Source organism: Thunnus albacares, chromosome 17, assembly GCF_914725855.1.
Source record: "Thunnus albacares chromosome 17, fThuAlb1.1, whole genome shotgun sequence".
Classification (NCBI taxonomy): domain Eukaryota; kingdom Metazoa; phylum Chordata; class Actinopteri; order Scombriformes; family Scombridae; genus Thunnus; species Thunnus albacares.
In genome coordinates, this window is record NC_058122.1 from 30,471,016 (window position 1) to 30,486,314 (window position 15,299).

The 15,299-nt window shown below is 42.3% G+C and overlaps 1 protein-coding gene across 2 annotated transcripts in view; it reads left to right on the forward strand.

Annotated features, from left to right (window-relative positions):
• LOC122967702 (integrin alpha-3-like) overlaps positions 1 to 13,353 on the forward strand; it is a 41,116-nt gene extending 27,763 nt beyond the window's left edge. For both annotated transcript variants that reach the window (XM_044332479.1, XM_044332480.1), the window contains 12 exons: positions 5,995 to 6,163; positions 7,374 to 7,457; positions 8,424 to 8,503; positions 8,605 to 8,682; positions 9,453 to 9,555; positions 9,630 to 9,806; positions 10,233 to 10,361; positions 10,546 to 10,656; positions 10,868 to 10,966; positions 11,093 to 11,218; positions 11,433 to 11,575; positions 12,209 to 13,353. In XM_044332479.1, the coding sequence (XP_044188414.1) occupies positions 5,995 to 6,163; positions 7,374 to 7,457; positions 8,424 to 8,503; positions 8,605 to 8,682; positions 9,453 to 9,555; positions 9,630 to 9,806; positions 10,233 to 10,361; positions 10,546 to 10,656; positions 10,868 to 10,966; positions 11,093 to 11,218; positions 11,433 to 11,543 (1,267 nt within the window). In that variant the 3' untranslated portion in view covers positions 11,544 to 11,575; positions 12,209 to 13,353. The remainder of the gene's footprint in view (positions 1 to 5,994; positions 6,164 to 7,373; positions 7,458 to 8,423; positions 8,504 to 8,604; positions 8,683 to 9,452; positions 9,556 to 9,629; positions 9,807 to 10,232; positions 10,362 to 10,545; positions 10,657 to 10,867; positions 10,967 to 11,092; positions 11,219 to 11,432; positions 11,576 to 12,208) is intronic.
• The last annotated feature ends 1,946 nt before the right edge of the window (positions 13,354 to 15,299 follow it).

Sequence of the window (15,299 nt, forward strand, 5' to 3'; positions counted from 1 at the left end):
CTTGTCTTGGGACTTGAAATGAACATACCCTAACTACTTGACTCAAATCTTTACCTAAAAGAATTACTTAGGAATTGACCCGGAAATTAACTTCGACTTTCCCACAGAGACTTAACTTATGACTTGATGTGGAATTCCTTGAAAGGACTTCAGTCTTCCATTTGAGATTTGACTTTGGCTTGCCCTGAAGAACTTGAAACTTGACTTGAACTTGCTCTTATAGACTTTGGACTTGATGTAAGACTTGACTTGCATTTGCCATATAGGATTGACTACTTGATATATCTTCCCCTAAAGGACCTTAGACTTGAGACTTGACTTGAAATTTAATGTGGACTTGCTTACACAGACTTGGGACTTATGACTCAACTTGGACCCTTTAAAGCACTTCACTCTTTGACTTAAGACTTGACTTTGGCTTTGCTACATTTGCTATGTAAAGATATAGTGGAGTAATGGCAACCTGGGCAGTGAATGAAGTCACACTCCCTCTGTGTGTGTTGTTATCAGAGCTTCTCTGTTCTTTGTTTTGGTCGCTGCACCGGCCACACAACCATGTTAGTGCATGTGAGCGTGCATGTTAATGCATGTGAGTCCTCCGTGTCCTCCACGTCCATTTCCAAGATGTCACAAACTTTCTCAAATTACAGCTAAACAGTACACTAAAATATGTTTCTGAAAGCATTTGAGGCAAGAAATTGGGATCACACTAACAGAATATTAATCCATATTTGACCAGCACTGCTTAGTTTGACAGTTTTTTTCCGACTTTATTGAGTAAATGACACACACATTTGTTTTTGGTCTGAGATATTGATGCTATAATGTGACATCTAGTGGCTGAATGCTGTCTATTGCAACTTTAACTTGGAGTTACCCTAGAGGACTTGGGCTTGAGATTTATGACTTGACTTGGCCTACTTGAGACATGGACCTCTAAAAGGTTTTAAAAAAATGTCTCTGACAGATACAGAAACTCCTTCAGTCAGGGGGCCAGTGGATTTTGTTTATCAGATGATTGACAGCTTTCTGACATCACAAAGGTCACATGTCAATTTTATCAATCAATCAATCAATTTTTATTTATATAGCGCCATATCACAATAGAAGTCATCTCAAGGCACTTTTCACATAGAGCAGGTCAAGACCGAACTCTTTAATATACAGAGACCCAACAATTCCCCCATGACCAGCACTTGGCGACAGCGGTAAGGAAAAACTCCCCTTTAACGGGTAGAAACCTCAAGCAGACCCCGGCTCTTGGTGGGCGGCCATCTGCTTTGACCAGTTGGGTTGCGAGAGAGAAAGAGAGAGGGAAAGGGGGAGGGGGGACAGAAGAAAAAAAATCACAACAACAAACAACAACAAGCACGAGCAGCAACAGCCAGGGAAGGATGCCATCAGGACTGTGAAGGACCGCGAAGGTTCGGCCCGGGACTCAGCTTTTCCTGTGAGATGAGAAAGCACAAAAAACTCCGGGGAAGAAGCAAAGTTAGTGACATGCATTGATGTTACATGAATGCATACAGATGGAGAGGAGGAGGAGGAGAGAGGAGCTCAGTGCATCATGGGAAGTCCCCCAGCAGTCTAGGCCTATAGCAGCATAACTAAGGGCTGATCCAAGGCGAGCCTGGTCGGCCCTAACTATAAGCTTTATCAAAAAGGAAAGTTTTAAGCCTACTCTTAAACATAGAGAGGGTGTCTGCACCCCGGACCCAATCTGGAAGATGGTTCCACAGGAGAGGAGCCTGATAGCTGAAGGCTCTGCCTCCCATTCTACTTTTAAAGACTGTAGGAACCACCAGTAAGCTGCATACTGGGAGCGCAGTGTTCTAGTGGGATAATACGGTACTATGAGCTCTTCAAGATATGATGGTGTCTGACCATTAAGGGCTTTGTAAGTTAGGAGAAGGATTTTAAATTCTATTCTAAATTTAACAGGAAGCCAATGTAGTGAAGCTAAAATGGGAGAAATGTGATCTCTTTTTCTAGTTTTAGTCAGAACACGTGCAGCTGCATTCTGGACCAGTTGGAGAGTCTTTAGAGACTTGTTAGGGCAGCCTGATAATAAGGAATTGCAATAATCCAGCCTAGAAGTAACAAATGCGTGAACTAGTTTTTCTGCATCTTTTAGAGACAGGATGTGATTTTTGTGATATTACGTAAGTGAAAAAAGGCAGTCCTTGAGATTTGATTTATGTGGGAGTTAAAGGACATATCCTGATCAAAGATAACTCCCAGATTCCTTACGGTGGTGCTGGAGGCCAGGGTAATGCCATCCAGAGTAGCTTTATCATTAGATAATGTGTTTCTAAGGTGTTTAGGGCCAAGCACAATAACTTCAGTTTTATCTGAATTTAGTAGCAGAAAATTGCAGGTCATCCAGGTCTTTATGTCGTTATGGCATGTTTGGAGTTTGTTTAACTGATTGGGTTCATCAGGCTTCATTGATAAATATAATTGGGTGTCATCTGCGTAACAATGAAAATTTATGGAGTGTTTCCTAATAATATTACCTAAAGGAAGCATATACAAGGTGAATAGAATTGGTCCAAGTACAGAACCTTGTGGAACTCCGTGTCTAACTTTTGCCTTCATGGAGGATTCATCATTCACATGTACAAACTGAAATCTGTCTGATAAATATGACTTAAACCAGCTTAATGCAGTTCCTTTAATGCCAATTAAATGTTCCAGTCTCTGCAAAAGGATTTGATGGTCAATTGTGTCGAATGCAGCACTAAGATCTAACAGGACAAGTATAGAGACAAATCCTTTGTCCGATGCAGTTAGGAGGTCATTAGTGACTTTCACCAGTGCTGTCTCTGTGCTATGATGCCTCTAAATCCTGACTGAAAATCCTCAAATAAACTATTGTTATGTAGAAAGTCACATAACTGATTAGAGACTGCTTTCTCAAGGATCTTAGAGAGAAATGGAAGGTTAGATATAGGTCTATAATTGACTAAAACACCTGAATCAAGAGTAGGCTTCTTAAGAAGAGGTTTAATTACAGCTACTTTAAAGGACTGTGGTACATAGCCTGTTACTAAAGACAGATTGATCATATCTAGTAAAGAAGTGCTCACTAAGGGTAAGGCTTCCTTAAGCAGCCTAGTTGGGATGGGATCTAAGAGACAGGTTGATGGTTTAGCTGAACAAATCATTGAAGTTAGTTCAGACAAGTCTACTGGGGACAAACAGTCCAAATATATGTCAGGATTTACAGCTGTTTCTAAGGTTCCTGTGTTTGGGGAGAGAACGGTGCCTGTTGAGGGCAGGAGGTGGTTAATTTTGTCTCTAATAGTTAGAATTTTATCATTAAAGAAGCTCATAAAGTCGTTACTACTGAGAGCTATAGGAATACATGGATCAGTAGAGTTATGACTCTTTGTCAGCCAAAGTGCTGAAAAGGAACCTAGGGCTGTTTTTATTCTCTTCTATTAATGCTGAGTAATAGGCGGCTCCGGCATTACAGAGGGCCTTCCTATATGTTTTAACACTATCTTGCCAGACTAAGCGAGACTCTTCTACTTTGGTGGAACGCCAAATCCTTTCCAATTTTCGCGATGTTTGCTTTAATTTGCGGGTTTGGGAGTTAAACCATGGAGCTAACCTCTTATGTTTTATTATCTTCCTTTTTAAGGGGGCGATGGAGTCGAGTGTTATTCGTAATGAGCCTGCAGCTCTATCAACAAGATTATCAGTTTGGGTGGAACTAAAGTTAACATAAGAGTCCTCTGTAGTATTGAGACATGGTAGTGAATTCAGTACTGATGGAACTGCTTCCTTAAATTTATCTACAACACTATCAGAGAGACATCTAGTGAGGACATTTTTGCCTAATGGTGTGTAATCCAGTAATAGGAATTCAAAAGTTATTAAAAAATGATCTGATAAAATAGGATTATGTGGAAAAATTATTAAATGTTCAATTTCAATGCCATAAGCCAGAACAAGGTCTAGGGTGTGGTTAAGACGGTGAGTGGGATTATTTACACACTGAGAGAAGCCAATTGAGTCTAATAATGAGATAAATGCAGTGCTGAGACTGTCACTATCAACGTCCACATGAATATTAAAATCACCTACTATAATTACTTTATCTGTACTAAGGACTAAGTTTGATAAAAACTCTGAGATTCAGATCAGAGTTCAGAGTACGGGCCAGGAGGACGGTTCACTATAACACATAGAACTGGCTGTAAAGTTTTCCAGGTTGGCTGAGAGACTAAGAACAAGGCTTTCGAATGAGTTATAATTAAATTTAGGTCTAGGATTGATGATTAGGCTTGAGTTGAAAATGGCTGCAACTCCTCCTCCTCGGCCAGTGCCCCGAGGAATATGAGTATTAATATGACTGGGGGGACTGGATTCATTTAGGCTGACATATTCTTCGTGACACAGCCAGGTTTCAGTGAGACAAAATAAATCAATATGATGATCTGAAATTAAATCGTTTACTAAAACGGCTTTAGATGAAAGAGATCTAATGTTCAAGAGTCCACATTTAATTATCTTATTTTGTTGTACTATTGCAGTAGTGGTTTTAATTTTTACTAGATTTTCATGAATGACTCTTCTTTTGTTTACTTTGGATTTAATTGATTTATGTGGTCGGGGGACAGACACAGTCTCTATGTGGTTTTGGGTGGGTAACTGCTCTAATGGAAGCGCAGAGAAGCGTGTAGGACTGCAGCTCTGCCTCCTGGTCTCAACTCTGGGTTGTCATGCTTTTGGTTTACTAATAAACTTGGCCATATTTCTGGATATGAGAGCAGCTCCATCCAAAGTGGGATGTATGCCGTCTCTCCTAATCAGACCAGGTCTTCCCCAGAAAGTCTGCCAATTATCTATGAAGCCCACATCGTTTGCTGGACGCCACCTCGACAACCAGCGGTTGAATTGTGATATGCGGCTATACATGTCATCACTGGTCAGATTAGGCAGCGGTCCAGAGAAAATTACGGAGTCCGACATAGTTTTTGCAAATGTACACATTAATTTTGGTGATCTCCGATTGGAGTCATTACCGCCGACATGGATGACAATCGTACCATATTTATGTTTATTCTTAGCCAGCAGTTTTAAATTTGACTCAATGTCGCCCGCTCTGGCCCCAGGAATACATTTAACTATAGCTGCTGGTGTCGCTAACTTCACGTTTCTGACTATGGAGCTGCCAATAATCAGAGTTTGTTTCTCAGTGGGTGTGTTACTGAGGGGGGAGAACCTGTTAGAAACATGAACTGGTTGGTGGTGAACCGTGGGCTTCTGCTTAGGGCTATGCTTCCTTCGGACAGTCACCCAGCCGCCCTGGCTTCCCGGCTGCTCGGGAGCTGCCGGGGGAGTGGGAGCTACGCTAGGTCGGCCCGCACTGGATACTAGGGGCCTGGCTAACTATATTAGCAGCTGATTGTTTTTCCATGGTGCGGAGCCGCGCTTCCAATTCACTAAGCCTTGCCTCCAGTGCTGCAAATAAACTACACTTGTTACACTTATCACTATCACTAAAGGAGGCAGAGGAATAACTAAACATTTGACACACCGAGCAAGAGAGAGCAGGAGAACGAGGGAGAGAGAGAAGCCATCGCTAACTACTTAGTTTAAGTTAGCTGCTAGTGCTAGCTGCAGAGCTAAAGTGACTAACAACTTGTGCGATTAGCGAGAAAAGTCGCTAAGAGAAAAGCGCTGAGAGTGCTTGTGTAAAACTAGCGAAAGTTTAAATATACAGCAGATATTAATCCACAATTAATCCACAGTAATGTGATATATATAGGAAAATCAACTGAGATGAGAGCAGCAACAACGCTATCAGTAGACACAGTCGGCAACCGGAAATGATACAATACGCTTACCGTAGCACGTCAGCACGTCAGCAGTCTACAGTATCCACAGTGCATGTCCAAACCCAACCACTGTACCATCTCAACAGGCTCATTTGTCTCAACTGACATCAGACTGTTGCCACCATGTCTTTGTTTGTGTTTCCAGGCAGAAGAGCAGTCAGGTGTTGCACTACAACAGCAGCATTAACCGCCTGCTACTAGAGGTCAACATCAACAACACTGAATCACCAGGACGAGAAGCAGAGGATGCTCACAACGCTGTTTTGAACGTTAGCATCCCGCCATCGCTCATATACTCTGGAGTCCGACAACAGGTAGTGAGGCTAAAGGTCTATATCATACAGATTTTAGTAGCTGAGAAACAAGACAATGCTGATATAGAACAGAGTGTCATCTGCATAGAAGCGGATATTTATGCTGAAGCTACACATTAAGTCACTGAGCAGGAGCGTGTAGGTAGAGAAGTGGACAACACACATCAAGTGATCACAAGTTCTTTTTGTTGTACAGCCTTTTCTATTTAATAAATGTTTAATTTAGATGGATTGCAGGGACTTGGACTTGTCTGCATTATCATTTATGACTGGCCAGTGTTGAATTACCTGAGAGAATTGCTGTTTGCTTATGAAAACTTGATTTGGACTTGTCTTATAGGAATCAGTATCTGACCTGAGACTTGACATGGACTTGAAACTTAACTTGGACTTGACTTAGACTTTACCTTGGACTTGACTTGAGGCTACACTTACCATAAAGGTCCTGGAACTTGACTTGAGACTGACTTTGACTTGTGTTAAAGGAATTGAGATTTTTCTTGCCTCGCCCTGAAAGACTCAACTTCTTGAATTGAGTCTTGACTGGGACTTGGAACTTGACTTGAGACTTAACTTGTCCTGATGGACTTGACTACTTGACTTGAATCTTCCCCTAAAGGACCTGGTCGATTTAGCCTAAAAGACCAAGAATTTCACTTGAGAGTGGTTTGCCTTTAAGGACTTGGACCTTGACTGAAAACCATTACTTGGACCTGTCCTTGATCTTGACTTAAGATTGGACATGGAGTTGCTCAAAAAGTCTTGGCAATTTACCTGATACTTAACTCATATTTGCCCTTAAGGACCTGGGACTTGAGTTGAGACTTGACTTTGACTTGCCCCAAAGGAATTGAGATTTGACTTGAATCTTGCTCTGGTACTTGACTTGGACTTGGCCTGAAAGACCTTACACCTTGACTTGAGACTCAATTTAGACTGACCCTGCTTTGGACTTGTCCAAAGGGATTTGGGACTTGATTTGGACTTACCCCAAAGGACTGAAGACTTGACTAGATTTGCCCTGAAAGATCTGGTAGTTGACATGGAATTGATGTGAGAATTGACATGGATTTGACCCAAAGGACCAAGTCCCTTAAGGACTTTGGACTTGGACCTGCCCTTGACTTAAGACTTGAGTTGTATTTGCCCTAAAGGAGCTGGGACTTGAATTGGACCACTTAGTCTTTCAGCTGGTGTTTGTATGTTTCAGGGTGACATCGCAGTGGTGGAGTGTTCTGTTGATGACACTGTTCTTCTGTGTGAGCTGGGGAACCCATTTAAAAGCAACCAGAAGGTACAAAATGTCCTTCACAGTCTGTTACTGCATATTCTGTAGTACTGCTAGTACTGCCGTCTGTACCACTGTCTTTGCTGCTGTTTGTTCTGCTGTCTGTACCACTGTCTGTGCTGCTGTTTGTTCCGCTGTCTGTACCACTGTCTGTGCTGCTGTTTGTTCCGCTGTCTGTACCACTGTCTGTGCTGCTGTTTGTTCCGCTGTCTGTACCACTGTCTGTGCTGCTGTTTGTTCCGCTGTCTGTACCACTGTCTGTGCTGCTGTTTGTTCCGCTGTCTGTACTACTGTCTGTGCTGCTGTTCGAGGTGGCTGTGGCTCAGGAGGTGCAGTGGGTCATCCACTAAGTGGAAGATCAGCGGTTTGATCCCTGGCTCCTCCAGTCCACATGTCAAAATGTCCTTTGGCAAAATACTGAACCCCAAATTGCTCCTGAAGGCTGAGCCATTGGTGTGAGTGTGATACATAGATATATAATAATGATAATAATAAACTTAATCTATATAGCACAATTCATGCATAAAATGCATCACAAAGTGTTTAACATAAAAGAAGATAGCAACAATAAAAACAAAGGAGAAAAAAAGAAAATTTTTAATTAAAAACAACAGGATAAGATATTAATATTAAAAAATAGCCATCAGATTAAAAATTAAGGCTTCACATGAACTTAACATATAAGACACAGATGAAACAAAAACGGCTGTAAAGAGGACAGCTTGGAGCCACTGCAACACTGACCGCCACCAGCATCACAAGAGTGTGTGTGAATGATTAGAAACTCCTGATGAGCAGCATTAGAAACTGATGAGCAGGCACCTTCCATGGCAGCCTTTGCCTTCAGTGTATGAATGTGTGTCTAAATGGGTGAATGTTGACTAGAAAGAGGCTATATAAATACATTTACCACTGTCTGTGCTGTTGTCTGTACTCCTGCTGAGACTCTGTCTGATCTTTGGTCTTTTTCAGGTTCAGGTGTTGATCATCTTTCAGCCATCTGAGATCAGTTTGGACACCAGAGAGATTCAGTCTGTGCTGCAGCTGTCCACGTAGGACACACACACACACACACACACACACACACACACACAGTTTTCTAGCTGTCTGATTGGACAGATATGAGCTTGTCTGTCTCTCTGTGTGTTTTCAGGCTCAGTGAGCAGGCTGATCTGTCTCCTGTCTCTGTCTCCATGTTGGTGGAGTATTCCCTGCAGACGTCTCTCATTCTGTAAGTACAAACACACTTTAAAGAGCTGGTATGGTGTAAAACAATAAACTGATGTTTGGGATGTTGGGGCCTCCTGTGCTGTAAAATCACTTCTATCTCCTCGCTCTTTTTAAGTTATTTGAAATTTTGAAATTTGCGGCTCAACAACGAGAGGTGTTGAGGCGGTACTCGTTACTATGTTGCACCAGAAAGTCAAATCCAATCAGTGGGAAGCTTTATGATGAGCCTGCTGCCGCCCAGCGCTACGCTGAGTGTTTACGTAACTTCTATTGTTTGCATCACAGCGGGATGATGAGCAAAGTTCATCATTCAGTTGTTCAGCAGCTCAAAAGTCTTCACAGCCCTCCAGAGGATGGACATTTACGTCAGGAATGGTTGAAATTCATTTTTGGAGATGATCTTCCCTCCATTATTGGCGAGTGGTTGTGTGTATTCAGCATATTTTACAGCCGACTGTCTGCTTTATGAGACTCAGCATGCTGCAGGATTTTCTATTGTTTCATCTTCAGTCTGTGGATGAAATTTTCAAACATGGTTTCTTTCTGTGAATGTCTGCTGATTTTATGTAAATAGCTTCAGAAACAGCCTGCTAGAGAACAGAGGGGAATCTGGGCTGTAAGGAAAGATGGTTTTAGAGAAGTCTAAACAACTTTCGGTGAATAAAATGTTACAGATATTTATAAAAATAAGTCATAATACCAGATCTTTAAGAGGTTTAATGTTTGTCCTGATGACCTCAGCCCCCTTATTGATCGATTGTGTCCTGACAGGATCAAACAACCAGACTCCGCCTCCTTCAGTGGTCATGTGATCGGTGAGTCAGCCATGAAGAAGACAGCAGACGTTGGCAGTCTTCTGCTCTTCTCTTTCCAGGTTTGTCTGACATCAGTATGATCTGTGATGGAGCGTAAACAGACCAAGTGTTTACCTGCGGCCTTCTCTGACAGGTGAACCTCAGCGGGAAGCCGCTGGGTCACCTTGGCAACCTGGCGGTGGAGTTTGATTGGCCGAGGGAAGTGTCCAATGGGAAGTGGCTGCTGTACCTCACAGAGATTCAAGTGAACGGCACCTCAGAGCCTCGCTGCACTCCGCCTGGCAACATCATCAACCCCCTCAACCTCATGGTAACCATGGCAACATCCACCTCACATAGACTCCTTTTAAATTAAAAGTTATTAAAGTGGGCTGGAACATTTCAGAATAAAGGCCAAGCCATACAGAAGCTGTTACTAAAACATCTGATTTTGGTCTTGAATCATGATCCTCTTCTGTTTCCTGCTGGTCTGCTGTCAGAACAAACCTTCATTTACACAAAAAACATGAAAACAATCACATTTGATTTAAATATGACAAACACAAAACCAAGGGAAGATTCATGAATAAAAGGAAGATTTAATAATGGTGTTCGTGCCCGGATAAGCATTGTGATCATGCTGCTAACAGACGACCTGATTCAAGTCCCAGTTTATCCTGACAGACACTCCTCCCGTCACTTTTTAAACCATCTCGGAGCTGATAAATCTGATCTTCTTCTTTTCCTGTTTGATCAGCTGTCAAAGGAGGAGAAGAGGAGGAAGAGGAGTCTGGAGGAGGAGGTGACAGAGAAGCAGGAGGAGCAGAGAGAAAAAACTCTACCTGTCCTCCACCTGCAGCGACAGAAAAAGAAGTCCTACACTCTGGTACAAACACGTTGCTTCTGTCAGTGCAGTACTTCAGCCACCCACAGGGGACGCTCTGAGATATAAAACTAACTTCTTCAAAGTTTTGTTTGGAGGTTCAGACTTGGTTTTAGGGATTGGGGGCTGTAGAGTGCATTCATAAATCAGGGTCCTCACAAGTCTAAAAGTCTGTTTGTGTGTGCAGGACTGTGTGCACGGGGCCAACTGTGTGACATTCGTATGTCCGCTGGTGAACATGAACAATTCAGCGACTCTGACAGTCAGAGCCAGACTGTGGAGCTCCACCATGATTGAGGTACAGACTCACACTATCATGAATCATTGTCAGAGCTTTGCAGCCTCTTTTAGCTCCTGGTTTAGTTTTTCCTGTCTGGTTCAATCTCAGTGTGTCCTGCATGTGAGCTACTTCATAAGCTTATAATATCTCTGGGCTGTCTGTGTTCTGCCCCCTAGTGGCCCAAATTCTCTCATTGTTTCTTTGAATGAGACCTTCTTGTGTGTTTTAGGACTACAGCGATGCAAGGAGAGTGTTGGTTCGAGGCCGGGCAACTCTGAAGTTGCAGACCAATAAACCAACCATCAACATGGAGTCTCACAGCACAAAGGTAAGAACCTGCTGTTTGCGGCCCCCAGAGGCCACAGAATTCATTACAGCCACAATATGAACAAACAATCACTGTCAGTGCAGTTTGCTGTATCACCTTATGAGTAACAGAGTTCTTCTTCTGTAGATTGAGGTCTCCATTAATCCGGACTCAGGGCAGCAGGTGGACTCCAGTGCCCCTGTGTGGATCATCGTGGTGTCTGTCCTGGCAGGACTTTTCCTGCTGGCTCTGATCTGCATGCTGCTCTGGAAGGTAAACTGAGCTGTAACATGTGGAGGCAGATAATGTGATCTGTAATGAGACCGATGGAAAGCGTCTGTCTCATCACTGGTTCTAGTTTTAGGATCTATTCTACTGTCCACATGTGATTATTTTTATGTTGTGTCGTCACCATAAAATCATTCATGTATATCTCATCATCACCTGCTGTTGGTAAAGTGCTGTTGTATCGCCCCCTGCTGTTCAGTGTGGTTTCTTCAGGAGAGCCAGCACCAGAGAGCTGTACAAGGCAAAGACCCAGAAAGCCCACATGAAGAGCCAGCCGTCTGAGGCCGACAGGCTGACCCAGGAGCTCTGAGGCTGGGCAGACGGCTGCCAGAGAGCCCTGCTGTAAGGACCAACTGACTGGCTGTTTACTGACTGATACTGTCTGTTTATTGGCTGTTACTGTCTGTTACTGACTGTTTATTGATTGTTTACTGGCTGTTACTGTCTGTTACTGTCTGTTTATTGATTGTTTACTGGCTGTTATTGTCTGTTACTGACTGTTTATTGATTGTTTACTGGCTGTTACTGGCTGTTACTGACTGTTGCTGGCTGTTTTTTCTCCTCAGCGGTCAGTCAGTCCAGAGATGGAAGCTTTTACTTTGATTAACTTCCTTCCTTCCTTCCAGCTGCTCTGCCTCCATCTCATAGATCAACTCAGATCAATAACTAATCATCTTTATCAATCTGTGTTTTGGGGGTTTCCTCTGAAGATTTTCTCTGCTGCTGTCATTATTATCTGTTCAGTGATTGATTTATTTACTTTTGTTTGGGACATGTTGGGTTCCTGCATTAAGACTTTTAATATTCACGAGAATCGTAAAAACTTTATTAGTTTAACGGATTTCATATAAAATTATACAATAAATACAAAATACACAGCAGAAAAATAAACTATAAAATTTAAAAAGAAACTAAAGATAAACAGTCATTCTGTGTTGGACATACAAGGTTTCTGATGCTGCTTCCTGTTTGCAGTGCGGGTTCTTCGTGCGGCGGCGGACATGGCAAGCAGCAGCATTGCACCAGGGGAGAATTATGGCTAAAGAGGACGCAGACGGCTTCCTGATCCAAGATGATGTCTCCACGTCTGGAAAGACGCCCAGACGTTGGGTCACCTCCTGGACCGAGACACATTAACAGAGTGGTGGTTTCCATGGAAACCAGACCAACACACTGCCATTTAACACCTGCTGCTGTCATGTGAAAACCTCTTATCCTTTTTACTTTCAGTTCAGTTTGTACTGAAATACAGAGATACAAGGTTCTCATCCGACAGCAGGGTTTAATGTGATTTAAATAATTCGTTTTGTAAACAGCCGAAGTTAAATTATCTTTTTTTTTTATGATGTCGTGTGTCTGAATATTTCCTAGCATCCTCCTGGTCTCAGAGTGAAAACAGATGTAAAGAAATTAATATTGATTTTTGGACAAATCAAATAATTTCCTGATATTGTACAAACAAACTCTGACTCGTCTGTTTGTACAATATTAGAACTCATCGCAGTGATTAATTTATTGATCGTCACTGTGGGTCAGTTTGTTACCAACACAGATTTAATGTCAACTGAACTGAGACTACGGATATAGACCAATCTAAAGACTGACTGATGATTTGGAAACTGATCAGCAGAATTTATTAGTTAAAGGGCTGAAATATAAAAAAAGTGTTCTGCTCCTTTAAGAACCAAACATGGCAGCAGAGTTTAGTGTTAACAGGTTTAATGTATCCATGTGTATAAATGCTTCTTTTAAGGGCTCCTCATAAACAACGTTGTGAGTAAATAACACTTGTGTTCAAGTGCTGTCTGAAATTATTTGATGGATTTTTGTACAAAAATAGATTTTGTTGTTTTATTTTAGAAATAAAACTACACTGCTGACTGAAATATATTTTAAATCTTAGTTGCATCCAAACATCAAGTTCATTTTTTTTCCTTTTACTGTCTTTTTTGTGTATATTTTACATAATTGTATTTCTGACAGCACATGAGAGCAACATCAGTTTGTGTGTAAAGTCTTCTGTCTTGTTCAGATTGTGTGGATGTGGTTTGTAAACACTGTTGTGACCTGTTTGTGGGTTTTCTGTATGTTGATAATAATAAGTATTTTTTGGTAATTTACTGATCTGCAGTCTGTTTAAATCTACTCATGTTGGAGAGGCTCTGATGAAGTTTCGAGTGAGGACGTAATGTTGGTGCAGAGTCAACCAGCTGCTGAAACCAGTGGTGGAAAGTAGGCTAACTTAGTACGTTTATTCAAGTACTGTACTTAAGTACAGTTTTGAGGTACTTGTACTTTACTTCGGGGTCACATTTCACATGTCTATGAGTTGTTAACAGCTCCACCAAATAGTGATTTTTCCCTCTAAACTTCTCACATGCTTTCATTTCAATAAATGTTCAAATGATCCAATATTTCAGCAAAAATCAAAGATTAGAGAAAAAGTCCAAAAACTGAAAACAGATTTGTGTATCAGAACTTTGTTTTTTCTTCTTTCCTCTCCCATTAATCATCTCACCACCCCTCAGATTTATCTGCTGACCCTTTAGAGGGGCCCGACCCCTAGGTTGGGAACCACTGGACTAAACTAGCTAACTGTATATAAAAAGAGACAGTTATTTTGAGATCCTTGGGGTCTTGGGGAGGTATTTGGGGTGTTTTTAGGTCCTCAGGATATAGCATGTTTGGTAATTGGGGGCTTTAAACCAAGTTGGATACAGCAATGAGGCTCAAACATCATGTCATCACATCAAGTGGGATGACACGTAGCCTCAGCTATATTTGATGTAAAGTCCTGTGCTCCGTCATGCCTTTAGTGCTGTGGAGAGACAGCTGCATTCTACAGAGAGACACTGAGGCAGGGATGTGGACCAAGGAACATTTCATGCCTTTGAATATAATGCTACTTTTTAAAATTCTCAGCCTCCTTCCCTCGTTTCCTTGTAGTGTATATATATATATATATATATATATATATATACACATATATATAAAGTCTGCATACTATCCCTACTAGGACCATAACTGAGACCAATCAGCTGATATACACCACAGCAACATGAGCCTAGAGATGCTTGGCTACAAGATGAACACCATGAGCCACAAATAGCATTACCCTCCATGGAGAAGGAGGCTGGAGGCCAAGATCAAGGCAACATGGAGAGAAGTTAGTCAACTCTCAGAGCTACAGAAAGGTGTGGGGATGACAGGGATACCCAGGAAGTACAACAAACTGTCAAGACCTGAGGCACTGGAGACTGCCAAGCAAAGGCTCACAGCTCTGGCTACCTGCCTGAAGAGATACACAGGAGAAGCAGAAGCCAGGAGAATAAATAGGATGTTCTCCACCAAACCATCCAAAGTGTACTTTAAGTGGCAAGGTAATAACACAACAACAGATCCTCCCAGGGCCGAGACTGAACAATACTGGAAGAGCATCTGGAAGAAGGAGGCATCACATAACACCAATGCTCAGTGGCTAGTGGATCTAAGAGCAGACCACAGCAATCTCCCAGAACAAGATCCAGTAACCATTACAATGGCAGACATCCATGTATGAAGAGCTGGACAGCACCGGGCCCAGACATGATCCACACCTACTGGCTAAAGAAACTAACTGCACTACATGAACGCCTGGCAGCACAAATGAACCAGCTGCTGATGGATGGGACGCACCCAGAGTGGTTAACCCAAGGGCGGACAGTCCTGATCATGAAGGACCCTCAGAAGGGCACGATCCCATCCAACTACCAGCCAATAACCTGCCTCTGTACAACATGGAAGCTCCTGTCAGGCATCGTAGCGGCTAAGATGAATAGGCACATGGCCCAATACATGAGCAGGGCCCAGAAAGGAATTGGTAGTAATACCAGGGGAGCTAAGCATCAGCTATTGGTCGATAGAACAGTCACCCAAGACTACAAGACCAGGCAGACCAACTTGTGCACCGCTTAGACTGTCTACAAGAAAGTCTATGACTCAATGCCACGCACATGGATACTGGAATGCTTGGAAATGTACAACATCAACAGGACACTAAGAGCCTTCATCAAGAACTCAATGGGGC